We start from the raw sequence: 18,017 nt of genomic DNA, 5'->3' as shown, positions 1-18,017 counted from the left end.
GGAAAAAAGGGACAGAGAGAAAATCTGACTTTCTCCTCCCACTCACCTTTGAGCGAGCTCAGTGAGTGGTCTGTCTGCTGTCGGGGGCTCCCTCAGCACTTCTGTCTCTCTGTGACACTCTGATGAGCTGGCCAGCTAATGAGTCCCCCAAACAAGCTGAAGCTACAGCAAACACAGGCTGCTGTAATAGACGCCAGGTTGAAATGGACTGCTGTGCACAGGGTCCACAGCTGACTCCCTGAGATTTTGGACTGCAGCTTGCACGACAGATCAATCCAGACAATTTTTGCTGAGTGAGACTCCAGAAACCCTTTGCTGTGTTTCATCTTTGTCTCTCCCTGACTGCCCGGCTCTTTTTTTTTTTTTTTTTTTTTTTCTTCTCTCCTCAGGATGTACCCGATAAAAGAGGTTCCTGTGGAGGCTGAGGCCCTGACTGACTGGCTATATCAGAGGTTTGTGGAGAAAGAAGATCTACTGGCCCATTTCTACGACACAGGTATGTTACTGTGGTAAAATCAAACTGAAGAACTATGGTACTAGGGATGAACTGGTTCAGCTTTATCCAATACCACTGCTATGACTTCAATTTATTGGCAGTGGTCTCATTTCAGCTAAATATTCTGTCTTTACTGCGCTTTGCTGTGGTTTGAGGCTATGCTGCTTTCTCCTTTACCCTGCTCTAAATGTCAGGGTGTAAAGTGGATGATGCTGATAGTATTGATCAAGAATGGAGAACCTGTGCAGTTGAATGTTAAATACACCTGCCTGAGCACTTCACATTTGTTCCCTGAGCGTGCACAAGCCAGAAATAGATGACAAAAGTGCTCCTAATAACAAGAGCACAGTTTGAGTTAACTATACTCAGTCTAACAGTGAATAGTGTGCAGCAGCCTAGCTTAACACAGTTAAAACAGGCAAAAAGTTGGAGCTAGTTTCAGGCTCTGAAAAGTGAAGCCAATGTTCATTTGCATTGAACCTGCATTCATTTTAAAAGCCACCAGTTGGCGATGTGTGTGGTTGCAAAAAGACTTCTTGTCCTACTAAAATATATGGGATAGTGAACCACTATATACATTTTACTAATGAATTTCAGTGTCAGTCACCCTTATTGGGTCATGCTGGATAAAATATCGAGTCCATTTTGTAAAATTTGGTCGTTCTTAAAGTTAGAAGAGATAATTATCCAGCATATATCTAAAATTGATGAGTTGGTAATCAATGAGGGTGCACTTTCACAGTCCGATCCGCCCGCTTGCATCAAATGCAGTTTGAGGATACCAAAGTGACAAAGCCAAAAAAGATTATTGCAAGATGTCAGAAAGGGATTTCAGAGGTCTGTCTGTGATGTCACTGTAGCTGTCCATCTTTTATACCGATGGTGTCAAACATGAGGACCACGGGCCAAAATCGACCTAGCAATGTCTTCACTTTGGAAAATGTGAAGGAGGGCATAAAGTTTGGACATTATAAACATATACATTACATAAAACTTAATGTGTTTTTTACTAACTTCTATAGAAATGTTCATTTTTATTATGGGTTCACGGTAATAAATGAATCCGTTAATTCACAGAAAATGCTGATTTTTTTTTTTATTATTTATTTATTTAAATTAACAAAACCTTTTGTTTCATAACTACAGAGCAGTCTGGCCAATAAGCTGCTAGAACCTTTTCTGCAATTTTGCACTTTTATTTCTTTAAATTTAAGCCCAAACAATCGTGCTGACACATTTGTCATGTACTACAGCAGCATTTCTACATTTTGTAGAAAAACCGAGACATGCTCTCGCATACAAAATCTCTATAATGTTGGACTCCAGCAGTGTAGGCGAGGTACCTGGTGCATTTGGTGGGCATCTTCTTCTGCACAATTTATCCATCCTACTTCCTCACCAAAAGCACCGACTTTTCCAGCAGTGTACAAGCAATTCCCTTAAAAAAATATTCCATCCTAATCCCCTCCGAAATTGTCCAATGTTTATGTGAAAATGTCTTAACTGTGCAACCTTACACAACAGGTGCAGTAAGAATCAATATAAGGTACCTTCATCTGTCAATGGAAATATTACCTGACATTGCCACACTGATGGAAAATGCAAACCTGTTACCAGATTCATCTATAAAGTAATGAGGCTGATGAGCTGCTTACTGGTAGAAATTTCAAAATAAATCTTAATGTTTTTACTCTATATTGGGGATGTTTGTCACTAGTCAGCTAGACACTAGATGTTGGGGCAAGTGAATAAGCACACAGGTCTATAGACCAGTCAGCGACCGCCTGGCACCCATCTGTCGCTAGGGACAACATGTATTTTCCAACTTGGTGGCAAAAACTAACTAGCAATGTTATTCACAATGCACTAGGTAACATTTAAAATACAGTTTCATTAGTGAAGCATGTTATTGACTCTTTCAAATTCTCTTAAATATAAACACAAAGTTTGCCTTCCTAGTGTTTCGTACATGAAAGTTGCTTCACTGACTTTTGCCTACAGTTTATTACTCAGTTTTTTCCCCTACTTTTATGCTAATTAGTTGACTAGTAAAACTATTAGCTAGCACTTGGCAACTGTGGGAAGGAAAAACTCCCTGCAGCCTTCTGCAGCCCCCCATTCTACTTTTCAATAGCCTAGGAACAACAAGTAAGTAAATAAGTTACCAGGAGCACCCAGACTTATGACCAAAATAGGGGGTGCTTTGCCTGAACCTCTGTTGGTAGTTACAAGTTATCATAACCAAATAAGCACAAAACCCAAGAGAAAGCACATAAGAGCATCCTGGTGATGAGTCTGCATTTATTCGTCCCCCAACAGGATCATTCCCTCCTCCAGAAGGACAGAAGGAGGCGGTTTCCCGGCAGATGACCCTCGACCCAGTGTGGCTGTGCCTGATCCAGTCGTTTGCTTTCGCCTCAGGCTACATGTGGTACAGCGTCCTCCAGTACATCTACTGCTGTTTATTCTGAGTGCGCTGATGAGACGGGAGTCTTTATTGGACCACTGGGAGAGCCTCAGGATTGGATGGTGTGTGGCCCAAGTGTCATACATAACCCCCCTCCCCCCATACGATGGATGAATGTACAATTTTCAGAGGCGAGACTTGACAGGAAAACATATGAAGACAAAGTACAAAAACACGCAGATTACACACAAACCCCATACGATATGAAACTGGTTACAGGCATAGTTAACTAACTTTAACACAACCCTAACACCCCACACACACACACACGAGAGAGGCGGCCTAGCAGAATAATCTCACTTGTCACGACCCACATTTTGATGTTTACACGTCCTCATACATGTAGACACTCACACGTACATGACTTTTGTTTCAAAGGTAACGATATGAGGCTCAGGACTCCTCCAGAAGATGCTCTGGACTGGACTCTTCACCCCTCTCCCCCCTCCCAGGCTTTCGCCGCAGTAGTTTTACAGAGTAAAGTGTGAATGGATGCGAATGCGTGTGCAGGAATATGTGTGACCAGAAGCATCATGTCTGCCCTTATTCTTCCTTCTGGCGAGAGTCGACGAAGCCCACCGGACATCTTTCGGTCCGCTGATGAGTCAGCTGGCTACATTTTGCAGAGCGAGCGGCCGTACGAACGCTGAGGCCGAGCAGCCGGCCGCTCCTCTGACTGTCATTGCACTAAGGATCCATACTGCCCTAACTGCTCCCTGCTCCAGGAAAACCTCCTGAACGGTAGCTGTCGGTGTTTTCTTCTTTTTTTTCTCCTCCCTTAGCCCGCATATCTTCACAACAACGGCCACTGTATTTGTTGTTGATGTCTTTTTTTTCTTTTTTCTTTTCTTTTTCTAAAGTGTTCTTTGTTTTTTCTCTCTTGTCTGGACTCTTTTTTTCCGTGTCCGTGAGTTTGCTGAGAAACGGGGGGATCATGTTTACACTGGTGGCTTGACTGAAAACGCTAAAAGGGACGATGGCTATAATGTGGCGCTTGATTAAGGGATTGGATTTTCTTTTTCTTTTTTTCCTCCCTTGGTGAGATTTGATGTAACACTTATTTCAAATGAAACAAAAAGAAAAGTACTGGCAAGATTTTGGATTTGAAAAAAGTAACCCTACTTTCTCTGCTTTCCAAAATAAATACCGATACAGCAGAGGATCGCTTCAGCAAGACTGAGAAGGCAGAGACACTGTTCCCCCATCGGACTATGTAGTTTTACAAATATTTAAGCCATATGCTTATTGTTGTCGAGGTGGGGAAAAAGACACGGAAAATAAACATGATTTTTATAGAAAGATACCCTAATGCATTCTACAATAGAAATTTTGGCTTACAGAACTATAGGTGTCATCATTACTGTAAATTTACAGCATAACCTGCCTAAGTGAGTGTGTGGTCGTCTTTATTTCCCCCCCACACCCCCATCCAACCATTGTTGATATATGATTCAAGTTGTATTGCTCTGTGTTGTCAGAGTGTGGCTGCGGTTTCAAATTTTTAGTTTCTTTTTAAATTACTTGAACTGCTCTGTCCTTATGTCCCAGTATGTTTAAATCTTGTATATAACAAAGCTGAGGAAATGTGTGAAATGACTGAAGCCTGTCTCTTTTCTTTGTTTCTTTTTGGTTCGTGAACATTTCAAAACAATTTATTTCAAGATATGAATGTTTTTTAAAAAAATAGGAAGAAAGCAAGGATTTTATCCCCTCCCCCTCTTCACTTATCAGTGTTATCCCGTATTGTTTTGACCAGGAAGTTGACGTGTGATCCGTTTCTGTGAGGTTATAGCTGCTGTAGGTCCATGTGAAAAGCGACACACGGTCCCAGTTTTGCGGGAAAAACTATTAACGCCTTACCAGATGTTCTGGTTGACCACAGTCCTCTGAATAATGCTGTTCCCTCGCTTTAAACGCTCGACAAACGTTGCTGTGAGGAAAGATTTTGGGGTGTCCAGGTAAAACTGGTCCAGTGAGGGAGAAATCTCTGAGGGGGAAACTCCACCAGGGCCCCTGCGAAGATGCAGATGTTCTCTCTCGAATGTACTCATGTTGTGGTTTTGCTTAGCCTGCTTTAATATGAAAATGATTGAGGAGCAGTGATTATTATTGTTGTAAAAAAAATGCCCAAAAGGTGCATTTCTAGTAGCTGCTGCCCTCCCTCTGTGCCACTGTTGATTTAAATAAAAAATAAAAATAAAAAAATGTGTGAAATGCAAAAAAAAAAAAGGGCTACCTGGCTAGTTAGGTAGGTGAAAACATGTAAAATCAGGCTGTAATGGTGTTTCATCCTTTGACCCTTTCAGATTCCCCTCCATTGTGAGCGTGACTTAAACTGAAGCATTTTTTAAAATCTTTTTTTTCCCCCTCTTTTTTCAATTTGTTGACCATGTTTCCAAAGAAGGCAGGGAAATCATGTTTTCCTAGATGTGGTTTTAGGACATAAACACAATAGGGATTTAAACAAATTATACTAGAACTGTCTGTAATTTTCCATTTTGTACTTCTCCTTTAATTCCTAGCTACACAGCCATTTTACAACACAAACAAACTTGTGCTGGAATAAAACATAAAGATCCTAACGGTGTGCTTCTCGTCAATGTATTCTTGCACTCTTAAAAAAAAAAAAAAAAAAAAAAAAACAAGTCGTATTGGGTTAGAGCCCTTTTTGCTTTTATTCATGGCTTCAACAAGGTGCATGACACGGTTTTTGGAGATTTATCATATGTGGCACCCAGTGTGGTCTTCTGCTTCAAGGTTTCAAACTAGGGCTGTTCGATATAACAATGTATATCGGATGACGATATAACGTCTAGTTTCATTTTACGCTATCGTTTGTTTCGTGGTGTCGCAAAATAAACTGTTTACGGCAATATTTTTTTCATCGTTTTGATGGTCACTGTAGTGGCTATATTAATTTCTCAAAGTTCTTTCTTTCTCTTATATTTAATCTAACCACACTACGGTCGGACAAGCGCCTCTTTTATGCTTTATGGTTAGCAACAACAACGGTAACACCATCGCGTGTCCGCTTGGTTATTTTCCACAAACTTTTCACAATAAAGCTCAAGATCCTGTTGAGACTTTTCAAAATAAACTGAATCACGTGAAAGAGCAGATTATTTACGGATGAGAAGTAAAAAAGCCGCCAGGTGCTAAAAAATAAAAACGGCCGTTACAACTTATGTCTAGAAATATATAGTTTCATACATCGGTTAAAACACTCGACTCAAGCTACATGACGTGCAGCTGGAAACACTTCCCGCAAGTCGAGCTGCCCGAGATTCACATAATTTACAGAAAATCTTACATTTTTGTGATTTATATCGTTATCAAGACGATAGAATTCTTATATCGGGATATGAGACTTTGGTCATATCGCATAGCCCTATTTCAAACACTGTGCCTTCAGAGATGCTCTTCTGCATACCTTGGTTGTAAGGAGGGGTTATTTGTTTTCTGTTTTCTTCCTATCAGCTTAAAGCAATTGGGCTCAAACCATTCTCTATAAACCTTAAAGATGGTTATGTAGGAAAATCCTAGTAGATCAATAGATCGATTTAAAGGAGAAAAAAAAAGTAAAGCTACCAACGGCTAAAATTAGATAAATTCAAAAAATTTATCTAAATTCAAAACTTGGGGTGGGGTGCATGTTTTAACTGAATGTTAGAAACGCAGATCGAGCCATTTTCTTTTCAGTTGGAAGTTTGTCATTCACACATGCACTGGAAATGACAAACTAATGTACCCAAAGGAGTCTAAAAAAAGATCCGAGTGGAGATGAATGTGCAGAATTAATCTCCTAAATCGTGCTGTGAAAATCGTCAGTTCCTGCTGATTTTTAATTCTGGTCGTCTAGGAAGGGTTCCTCTCTTCTGCCAGCAAATGTTCCCGTCTTGTTTTCAGTGAGGTAACAAACTATCAGAGGTCCTGGGGTAACCGAAGGCCTGTATTTGCTCAGTATTGTACCCTTTGTTTAACCGTGGCATCGATGTCTGGCTGTTCAAAGTAACTGGGTTCTGTTACAGAGCTCTGATTTCAGACACTACGAGGCCTCTCGGCAGCAGATGGAGATGATCTTACGTTGGTGAGAGGGCCACAGATGCATCAATCACAGATTAACATTGGTATAAAAATATCATGAGACCCGACACGTCAAGACGTAACATCACGCAGTTCTGAAGCATACTGCGTTTCCCAATCAGTGCGTGTTTATCATCATCTATAAGGCTGGTCCAACTCTAACAGGGTGTCTAAGTTTATGTTTGCTCTCTCAGTCTGACCTTCATGCCCCAGAAGCCTTGCCTGTTTGAGGTTTTTATAATTGGTTATTTGGCTCTGTCACCTTTCTATGGAGTGTTTGCATATGCTCCCTGTGCCTGTATGGGTCTTCTCAAGCTTCCTACCATAGTCCGTTTGCATGTTAGGTTAACTGGTGATTCTGAATTGACCAAAGTGTCGATGCAAACTGAGGTAAGAAAAATGATCTATAAATGCAGCCCCATTTCATACTGAAAAATAAAATGCCTGCAATGCAAATCTTTTATTTAAACCAGGAAGATAACGCAAGATCAGGGTAATCGTCACGCTTTCATCAACTTCTTTTCATCATGTTTTAGTGGTTCGCTGATGTGTCATTTACAGTGTAACCTGTCATTTGTCATTTTGAACATGTGGTTGCTAAAAGTCTTGTCCTCATGAGCCTGTTGTTCATCACATGAGCAAAAGTGGCTAAAAATAAAATTGTACAAGGGGGAACCTTTGACCTGTGTTCTGTATGGAGAATGTGGACTTGTATATTTTTCTAACAGTTTAACAAACAAAATAATAGAAAGTTGAATTATTTGACACAATAATGCCACCTTGAAATGGCACTGAATAGCAGGAATGACTCAGCAACTTCTGACCGCATCGGCTAGGGTTAAATAACTTGTTGCCAGCTGCACTGATTATCCAGTGGAAACCTGCTACCTATTTGCTTAGTTAAATCCCAGTGGTGGCCAGGCAGTGCACTTGGTACTTTAAACCACTTGGTCAACAAACACTGTTATATTCCCAAATCAGATGCACTGACAGAAATCCAAATGCCACCTTTCCTGTTTTGCCAATTTGCCCTAAAATTATTGGCTTTGCAGACTAAACAGAAACTAAGGCCAGCGTGACATTTCTGCAGCAGCTGGAGTGAAATTTGACGGGTCACAGCTCCGGGATGCCACACGCCAATGGGAAAAAGACAGGAAGTGAGCTGGAAAATGGGATTACGCATGCACCGAGCTTCACCAACATACCAAAGGGCTAAGAGTGAGGAGCGACGGTGGCTGTTGCTCACTGTGGTGATCAGATGGAGGGAGGAGCATCATCACTCTCCTGCTCCTCAGCAGAACTCTTCCCAAGGTCGGCCGCATTACACAGAAACATTAGTCTCTAGAGGAACTTTACTGTCCTCTGCAGAAGCACCGGCATTCCTCCTCGGACACCTGCAATGAGCTATTTCACGGGCACTGCTCCCCAAGGTCCTCAATGTCACGCCTTGATGGCTGCTCCTTCGTGAATGCTCGGGTGATGGCGGTGTCCCTTGAGTCAGCAAGCACTAAAACATCCAGCTGTGGAGAGAAGGCTTGAATGTCATTGCAACAGCCATGGGCATCAGAGTCCTCACCCTCTCTTTTCCTCCCTGTCATGCTGGTTGAACCCTCTGTGCTCATATCTCATGTGCAAATACTTGTCAACAGATCCTGCTGGAACTCATCAGCAGTCAGAAAAATGAAATTAATTAGAAAAATAAAACCTCGCACTGCTGGTGTGATTGTTGTTGTTTGGTCATAGCATCTTAAAATAATAATAATTAAAAGTAATAAACTTGCAGAATAAAGCAGCCAGGTGTAGGTGTGTGTGATGCAGAAGTGATTATCCTGGCTACCTGTGGATGATTAAGTGTAGAGAAGTCAGAATCAGAATACTTTATTGATCCCTGGGGGAAATTATTTTTTGTTACAGTGCTCCATTTTAAACCAACATTAAGACAAGACAGACAATACGCTAACTAAGAATAGTACAATATATACATATATATACATACATACATAAGTCACTTAGTCTTCTGCTATTCATGCACACCGTTGTACTGAAACAGTACTGTGAAAAAGCAATTACCCATTTCATTTATTATTATTTTCATTTGTCTGTAATGATGGACAAAATGCAATTTTTAAATAGCTTCATTTATTAAGGTCTAAAAGTTATGCCAACCTACCTGGAGCTGTGTGACCTCTGACCTTAACTGAGTCTAGTGAGACCTGCAGGTCTTTACTCTTGGAGTAACTTTGGTCGGGCTGATACTCCTGGGAAGCTTCACCACTGTTCCTGTGGTGTGCGTAATTATTCAGCCCCCTGAGTCAATACTTTGTAGAACCACCTTTTGCTGCAATTATGGCTGCCAGTCTTTTAGGGTATGTCTCTACCAGCTTTGCACAAATACAGACTGAAATCCTTGCCCATTCTTCTTTGCAAAACAGCTCCAGCTCAGTCAGATTAGATGGACAGCGTTTGTGAACAGCAGTTTTCAGATCTCCCCACAGATTCTCGATTGTATTTAGATCTGGACTTTGACTGGGCCATTCTAACACATGGATATGTTTTGTTTTAAACCATTCCATCGTTGCCCTGACTTTATGTTTAGGGTCGTTGTCCTGCTGGAAGGTGAGCCTCCGCCCCAGTCTCAAGTACGGTGTACATTTTAGGACATTGTCAGGTCTCAAGAAAAAAGTTGTCAGGTATCAGACAAAAAATTGTCAGGTCTCAGTTCTCAAAGAAAAAAGTTGTCAGGTATCAGACAAAAAATTGTCAGGTCTCAGTTCTCAAGAAAAAAAATTGTCAGGTATCAGACAAAAAATTGTCAGGTCTCAGTTCTCAAAGAAAAAAGTTGTCAGGTATCAGACAAAAAATTGTCAGGTCTCAGTTCTCAAGAAAAAAGTTGTCAGGTATCAGAACACAAGGTACCATACAGAGAGAAAATCTTCCTGCAGGTGGCGGTGTTGTCATGTCCCACCCGAATTGATTTCCAAATACGTCATCAACGTGTGACTGTGGGAGAGCGTAAGGTCATTGACCTCACTGGAGTTTTACCGCGGTGCAGGCTCCTAACGACACAAGGTAAGTTTAACTTTTGTTCATATTTTTGCCACAGTTGTATTATATTAAGTTGCGGTTATGTTGTGAAAGTTACATATCAGAAGGAAAGCTAGTTTTGTACGAAATCAAATCAGTACTATTTTTGTATGGCTAATTCATTCTAGCTAGCGACAGTGTTGAAACGTGATTTTTTTTTGTTTTTTATTCGGAGATGTTTCTGTTTTATTAGGAGACTGTCTCACCCCAACATCGTCAGACTCATGGCAGTTGCCCGCACTGAGTCCTGCTTTTTGTTGGCAGCTGAATACATTCATGGCGCAACCCTGCAGCAAGTGCTTCACACAGACAGCTGCTACTCTAATAGTCTGTGTTGTTGAAGGATTCAGCACTTCTTATGTTTTTTTTTTTAAATCCATTTTTAGACAGCGATGAGATCGGCTACACACTCCACAGAAGCCCAGAGTTACTGTTAATATCAAAAATATAATGCTGTCCTTTGAGATTTTAACATTTAAGACTGTGAGTGTAATGGATCTAAAACTGTTTAAATCTCTTCACCCTGGAGAGAAACTAGTGAGGGAGACCATCACGACCAAGCTGGGTTTCCTGGGTCCAGAGGTTTGGAGAAACTTCTTCCCTTTCTTTCATCACAGCTGTCCTGTGCCAGAAGTTCTGTTGACCCACTGAAAGAGGCATCATTTAAGAAACACCAGGAACACTGAAGCTCATCGCATTGATCAAGCAGGACTCATGATCTTCACCAGCAGCTCCCTCACAGGGAAATCTTCAGCACTCCTCCGTAGGCCCGCCCCAGAAGATGGATAAACCCAGCATTTCATGAACACTGTGATGGAGACCTTTGGTTTGTGTAATGTTATAAATACTCGGATACTCCCCAGAGGCTCCGGACTTTTACATAAAGATATTATATTCAGTCCTGTAGAAAGTTATATATTTAAAAAGATATGATCCTCTCTGGTTACTCTGGTATGAATAACTCTGAATCACTTTATGGTAAATAACACACTATCTGCAGAAAACTGTGACCTTTGACCTTCATCAGGTTTTATTTAATTGTGCTAGAGAAACTCAAACGTGCTCTTTATACAGCTGAGTACATCAAGTGTTTAAAACGGAAGCTGTGCAGGTCTGAGATAAAAACTGAGGTCCTGTTAATGCTGATATATAGTGACACAGTTACATGGGTGATTAATCCTTTTGTTTTTTTGTCTTTAACTTTATCAATAAAACAGCTGCAGCTTTCACTACAGCACATATGGTACTTTAACCTTTGTATTGTTTTCATCAGTTCATTTTGCAGTTAACATGTGAACATGTTGGATGATCTGTCTGCTGTCATGGGGTGGTGCTGAGGTCTGAATCTGAGGGTAGCTCCTGTAATCACAAAGAGAACAGAACCATCCAACTCAAATATAAATTTTATCCCTCAAAATTGAAATAAAGCTGATTCTTCTGTCCTCACACACTCAGGATCTGAAGTTGTTCTCTTACATTTTTTTCAGTATTACAGTACACTACAGTACTTTAATCCATAGTTCCTGATTAATGAAGAGCTACAAGGTACAAGCTTCTTTTTTCTTTTTTTTTTTAAAGTTATTGTCTTTACAGATGTGGCAAGAGACTGAAAACATGCTGTTGTTTGCACATATTTAATAATCAGCTCTGCACAGGAGCTGAAGCAGGATGCAGCCTGTTGATTTTACAGTATAATACTTGTAATAAAAGTACAGTAACAGTAATTAGTGACTGAGTAGCCCGGAGCGTTTCTCTTGATTTCTTTAGTCGGTGTAAATTCATTCACCTGCACAGATTAGCTAAACGAACCCTGACAGCCGAGTCCTCATCTTAGCTAGCTAGGTCTCAGGACCGAGCTAAGGACGGTAGTTACGGATTAGCTGACAAACACGTTTAACTTACCGAAAAAGTGCAGCAGGGCCTCGGGTCCTTCTGTCGGGTAGTCCAGTTTACTGAAGAACACCTCAGGCTGTCAGGTTAAAACACTCAGTCGTGTTTTCATAGCGTAAACGCTGGCCCTCCTCTCAGAGCCTACGTTCTATCTGCTATTCCCGAACAGAGATATGCAAGTTTCTCCGTAACTGCAGCTGCCAGTCAAAGCTGTTATGATGACGTTTCACCCCAATTTAACATCACCACGGTAGGAATTAGAATCAAACTTATGGGAGAGGAGACCCCTTGAACATCAATCAGTGTGATGAGAACTATTGATAACAAAAGAAAGAATCTTTGGAAAAAAATTATCTGAGGAGAATAACTTTATTTTAGTCTGACCCCAGTCCCATCCGCTAACGTGGAGGAGGCGGGGTTTATGACGTATATACTGCAGCCAGACACCAGGGGGCGATAGAGACGTTTTGCCTTCATTTTTGGGGAGCTGTCGTGTCGTCCATCTTTTATACAGTCATTGGGTGGGACATGACAACACCGCCACCTGCAGGAAGATTTTCTCTCTGTATGGTACCTTGTGTTCTGATACCTGACAACTTTTTTCTTGAGAACTGAGACCTGACATTTTTTTGTCTGATACCTGACAACTTTTTTCTTGAGAACTGAGACCTGACATTTTTTTGTCTGATACCTGACAACTTTTTTCTTGAGAACTGAGACCTGACAATTTTTTGTCTGATACCTGACAACTTTTTTCTTGAGAACTGAGACCTGACAATTTTTTTTCTGATACCTGACAGCTTTTTTTTTTGAGAACTGAGACCTGACAATTTTTTGTCTGATACCTGACAACTTTTTTCTTGAGAACTGAGACCTGACAATTTTTTGTCTGATACCTGACAACTTTTTTCTTGAGAACTGAGACCTGACAATTTTTTGTCTGATACCTGACAACTTTTTTCTTGAGAACTGAGACCTGACAATTTTTTGTTTGATACCTGAAAACTTTTTTTTTGAGAACTGAGACCTGACAATTTTTTGTCTGATACCTGACAACTTTTTTCTTGAGACCTGACGATGTCCTAAAATGTACACCGTACTCAAGTCTTTTGCAGACTCCAAGAGGTTTTCTTCCAAGATTGCCCTGTATTTGGCTCAATCCATCTTCCCATCAACTCTGACCAGCTTCCCTGTCCCTGCTGAAGAGAAGCACCCCCAGAGCATGATGCTGCCACCACCATATTTGACAGTGGGGATGGTGTGTTCAGAGTGATGTGCAGTGTTAGTTTCCCGCCACACATAGCGTTTTGCATTTTGGCCAAAAAGTTCCATTTTGGTCTCATCTGACCAGAGCACCTTCTTCCACATGTTTGCTGGGTCCCCCGCATGGCTTGTGGCAAACTGCAAACGGGACTTCTTATGGTTTTCTGTTAACTGCTTTCTTCTTGCCACTCTTCCATAAAGGCCAACTTTGTGCAGTGCGTGACTAATAGTTGTCCTATGGTCAAATTCCCCCATCTGAGCTGTAGATCTCTGCAGCTCGTCCAGAGTCACCATGGGCCTCTTGGCTGCATTTCTGATCAGCGCTCTCCTTGTTCGGCCTGTGAGTTTAGGTGGACGGCCTTGTCTTGGTAGGTTTATACTTGTGCCATACTCCTTCCATTTCTGAATGATTGCTTGAACAGTGCTCCGTGGGATGTTCAATGCTTGGGAAATCTTTTTGTAGCCTAAGCCTGCTTTAAATTTCTCAATAACTTTATCCCTGACCTGTCTGGTGTGTTCTTTGGACTTCATGGTGTTGTTGCTTCCAATATTCTCTTAGACAACCTCTGAGGCCGTCACAGAGCAGCTGTATTTGTACTGACATTAGATTACACACAGGTGCACTCTATTTAGTCATTAGCACTCATCAGGCAATGTCTATGGGCAACTGACTGCACTCAGACCAAAGGGCGCTGAATAATTACGCACACCCCACTTTTCAGTTATTTATTTGTAAAAAATGTTTGGAATCATGTATGATTTTCGTTCCATTTCTCACGTGTACACCACTTTGTATTCACGTGGAATTCCAATAAAATTGATTCATGTTTGTGGCTGTAATGTGACACAATGTGGAAAAGTTCAGGGGGGCCGAATACTTTTGCAAGCCACTGTATGCTTAATTTGTTTAACAAGGCAGAGCAATTACTTTTTCACATAATGGTCCCTTTAATAAATGAAATCATTACTACTGGGTTATCTTTGCCTAATATTTGATATCGTTTGATGATCTGAAACATTTCACTGTGACAAAAAGAAAGAACTGGCTGACACTGAGTGGATTAACTGATAAAAACTAATTTATAAACAGGTCAATTCAAGAAGGTAGTACCTGTGAGATTTCATTTAGATGTGACTGACACACTACTGTTTTTGTACCTTTTGTTTTTGTTCTGCTTTTAGCATTTTTGGTGCTTTAATGTTGTTTTGAACTATTACGTGGTGTTTTTAACTTGAACCCTGTGCTTTGTGTTTCTGATAATGGGGATCCTAATAAATAAACAAAATCAGGAACCAAGTCACATAATAAACGACTGCAAATGAAAAGTAAAAGCTAAATGACAAAATACTATCAGGCAGTATTTTTATGTATTTTTCTTTGATAGGAGGTAGTGCTGATTTTTCTGTTATTAAAAAAAAAGGAACACAAAACATATACTCTTCATTTTGTAACAATCAGTCAAAATATGCTTTGATTGCAGATTATTTCTATTCCACACTTCAAAGGTGTAAATATAGTGTCCACATCTTCTAGCTGCTACTGTCAGTAGGTTAATGCACCATGCTGCAAAGCTCGTGCAAGTTTCCTGAATGTCACGGCGCTCGGATGGCCTCTATAGTCACCAGATCTTAGTCCAACAGAACCCCTTCAGGATGTGGGGAAAAACACAAGTGTCCATCATGAAGAACCCCACAAAACGATGCTTTCATGTCAGTATGCACACACAATTTTGAGGAATGAGCCACCAAGATGTAACTATCACAATGGCCAGTCAATGTAATGCTTATATGCTGATACATTAATAGTAATGTATTACTAGAATGCAATAGGTGACAAGAAAGTGCAATATGTCGACATATCTTGGTTTCAGCGGATTAACCAAATAAGTGTGTTACCCACACAGCTGGGTGCAGACGAACACTCACTGGTATTACAGCTAGATGATCTCTACTTATTTAGGATTTCTTCATGAGTCAGATCATAGTCATGCTCAAGTTCAGCTTCTGTTTTAACCTAAATTTAACAGCTGTAATGTTTTGTGTCTGCAGCTTGGACGGTAGTAGTGCTGTAATGTTGGAAATATCCTGCCAAATTATTCTAAAGCACCTTTATTAGATGCTGCTGTGTCCATCTTCATGATTTTCCAGACAGACTTGCAAGCTGAAAACAATCCAAGCTAAACTATCTGAACTGGTGCTGTGACAGTCACTAATCACAAAAACTGCTCTCATTTAAAAAACGACTCTGTTTATAGACTGTTTTTTCTCCTTCTTTTGTACATTTAATTGTCGCCGTCCTCTTCAGGTAAGTTCACATCCTTGATTGAATTCATAAATGGCACCCATTTTAGCTTAATATTTAGGTAAACAAGTACACACTAATTTCATCTCAGATTAGTTAGGCAAGTAAAATTACTGCATAGCCCCACAAAAACAAATCCAAATCTTGTCTGCAGAGACTACCTTCAGAATTTGGGAGTGGAGAGGCTGGAATGGCCAGCCTGCAGTCCTGAACTCAAACTCATGAAAACCTTGATGGTTAAAGCGGCAATAGTTTTAGCAGCCAGCAGGGGGCGACTTCTGTAGTTGCAAAAATACTTCTGTTTAAATAGAAGCCTATGGGGAAAGCTGCTCTCGGCGCCCTCGCTCTGTGATCTCCGCAAACACTTCCTCCCGACTTTATAGGCTCAGTCTCAAGTTTTAAGCCTTACTGAATAAAAAATGAAGTTAATTTTGTAGATTGTGGTCATTCTAAGAGTCGGGAAGATTATCCAGGATCAAGATTTCACAGTAATATCCACCCTTCGGTCCATTACATCCGGTCTCAAAACGCCGACACGGTGGCGGCAGCACTCATTCTTGGCAGCTGCATGCATTGCAAGCATGTGTTTGCCTCCTTTGTCCTTTACACTGTCCGCCAAAGAAAAATAACCCACCTGAATGAGCGATAGTGCTATAAAATGTGTGCCACGTTTATGTGTTTGGAAAAGGCTTTGACTGGAGCTGCACCCAATAAAAGGGAATCAGAGGTGACAGAAGACCCATAAGCTTTCAGTAACCCCCATTACAGCCCACCAACACCCCGGCAGAAGGGAGGAGGATAGTATGGGATGGATCTCTTCTGTCCTCCCTGTCACTCCCTCCCATCTCCTGGCCTTTAACAGGGCCAGCTGACGTCAGAGCGGCCTCGGGCACCCGACTGTCTCTGTTGTTTTTAGCTGTCAGTTTTCCGCTCGCACCCTCCTCCCACCGCAACTGTTTCTGGCTGATATCCAAACTCCTCCAGCGCTTTGTAGGAGTGACCTTTGCAGAGGCAGACTGACAGACCGGCCCGGGCGCTCACTCTCTCGGTGGTGTGAGTGGTGTCAGTGTGTGGCGCTGGCAGCGGAGAAGGGGCTGAAAGGATAATCTGAGCTGTGACTGTGGCTGCCCCGCTGAGAGGACCGTTTACTGACGGAGATCCCAGAGACTGCGTTTATCTCGGGTTGAGATCACGCATCACTGCTAAACTCCGAAATCAGCTTTTATCGAACGCAGGGAAATTAAAGGGACCAAGAGAAAACCAAACCTCTATAATTCATGCGTCTTGTCTTTCTGAAATTATTTATCATTTATTTCATTTGAATTGACTTTTTACTTTTGTTAGATTTAGAAAAGCTTCTTGCACAGTCTCTTTCATGTTTTTCCTCCCTTTTATGTAGTTTAAACCCTTTTAATAATGTGTTTTAGCACCACATTGTACAGTTTCTGTATACTGAACCTCCGAGCCTTTAATATAATTATATTTTATTGCTTTAGCTTTTTAAATTAAAATATGTTCAAAAACATATCCACTTACTGTATTATATTCCACATTTTATTTTTTTACTGTTACTTATTAAGCTATATTTGGTATTCTTGTTTTGTCATTATTCTATTTTTAAAAATATATTTGATTTTATTACAGTGTTGAAACAATTTTGGTTTCTATAACACACTTACATATCTTAGTCTATATAATTCTGTTTAATACATTTATGACAGTTACTTTTATTTATTTGTGATGAATAAAGTTGAAATAAAAATACAGGAAGATCTTATTCAAGCCATGTTCTGAGTGAAGTGGATTAGTGATGGGATTTCCGGCTCTTTTTAGAGATCGGGCTCTTTCGGTTCGGCTCGCTAAAAAGAGCCGGCTCTTTCGGCTCTGAACCGGCTCTTCAGGTTGTTTTGTTGCTTTAATTAATTTATTATTAACAATAATATAAAATTATGCACAAAAGGAATTACTAACGTAAAAAAAAAGTGGTTTTATTTATATATGTTTATATATAAATATATGCGGTGGCCCCTAGAGACAAAACACGTACAAACTCCAAAACACATTTCTAGCATGAACTGAACTTCCAAAGCAGAGCTACTAGATCACTTAAATTACACAATTGAAAGCATATGTGTGTTGTTTGTGTATTTATACACAAGCATTCATATATATTCAAATAATTAAAAAAAAAAGTTCATTTACCTGTTACTACCACACACCAAATCCGGTCGTTGGTACTTGCTGGCTTGTGTAGCCACTAGGTAACAAAAGCTCAACACTGCGCCCAGCATCCTGGAGCACTTCTGTTGTCTTTTGTACGTGTTTTGAGTTTCTATATGCTTCTGACTTTTTATGTGCTTCTGACTTTTTACTTGCTTCGGAGTTTGTACGTGTTTTTACGTGTTTTGGAGTTTGTACGTGTTTTGGAGTTT

At 40.6% G+C, this 18,017-nt stretch overlaps 1 protein-coding gene across 2 annotated transcripts in view; it reads left to right on the top strand.

The window, feature by feature from the left end:
- Positions 1 to 5,192, top strand: part of lpgat1 (lysophosphatidylglycerol acyltransferase 1) — a 65,750-nt gene extending 60,558 nt beyond the window's left edge. The window contains exons 7-9 of one of the 2 annotated variants that reach the window (XR_015125072.1): positions 390 to 496; positions 2,816 to 3,025; positions 3,342 to 5,192. Coding sequence is in view for 1 of the 2 variants with exons in the window: in XM_086264489.1 (XP_086120615.1) it covers positions 390 to 496; positions 2,816 to 2,967 (259 nt within the window). In the remaining variant the exon portion in view is untranslated. Of the gene's footprint in view, positions 1 to 389; positions 497 to 2,815 lie in introns of both variants that reach the window. The other variant, XM_086264489.1, reaches the window with a different exon arrangement.
- The last annotated feature ends 12,825 nt before the right edge of the window (positions 5,193 to 18,017 follow it).

This window comes from Aulonocara sp. 'chitande type north' Nkhata Bay, linkage group LG15, assembly GCF_057382095.1.
Source record: "Aulonocara sp. 'chitande type north' Nkhata Bay isolate Kocher_YH1m ecotype deep benthic linkage group LG15, A_spYH_male_GT1.1, whole genome shotgun sequence".
NCBI classification, from domain to species: Eukaryota; Metazoa; Chordata; class Actinopteri; order Cichliformes; family Cichlidae; genus Aulonocara; species Aulonocara sp. 'chitande type north' Nkhata Bay.
Note: the sequence above shows the minus strand (reverse complement) of the source record. Positions and strands in the feature narration are given on the sequence as shown.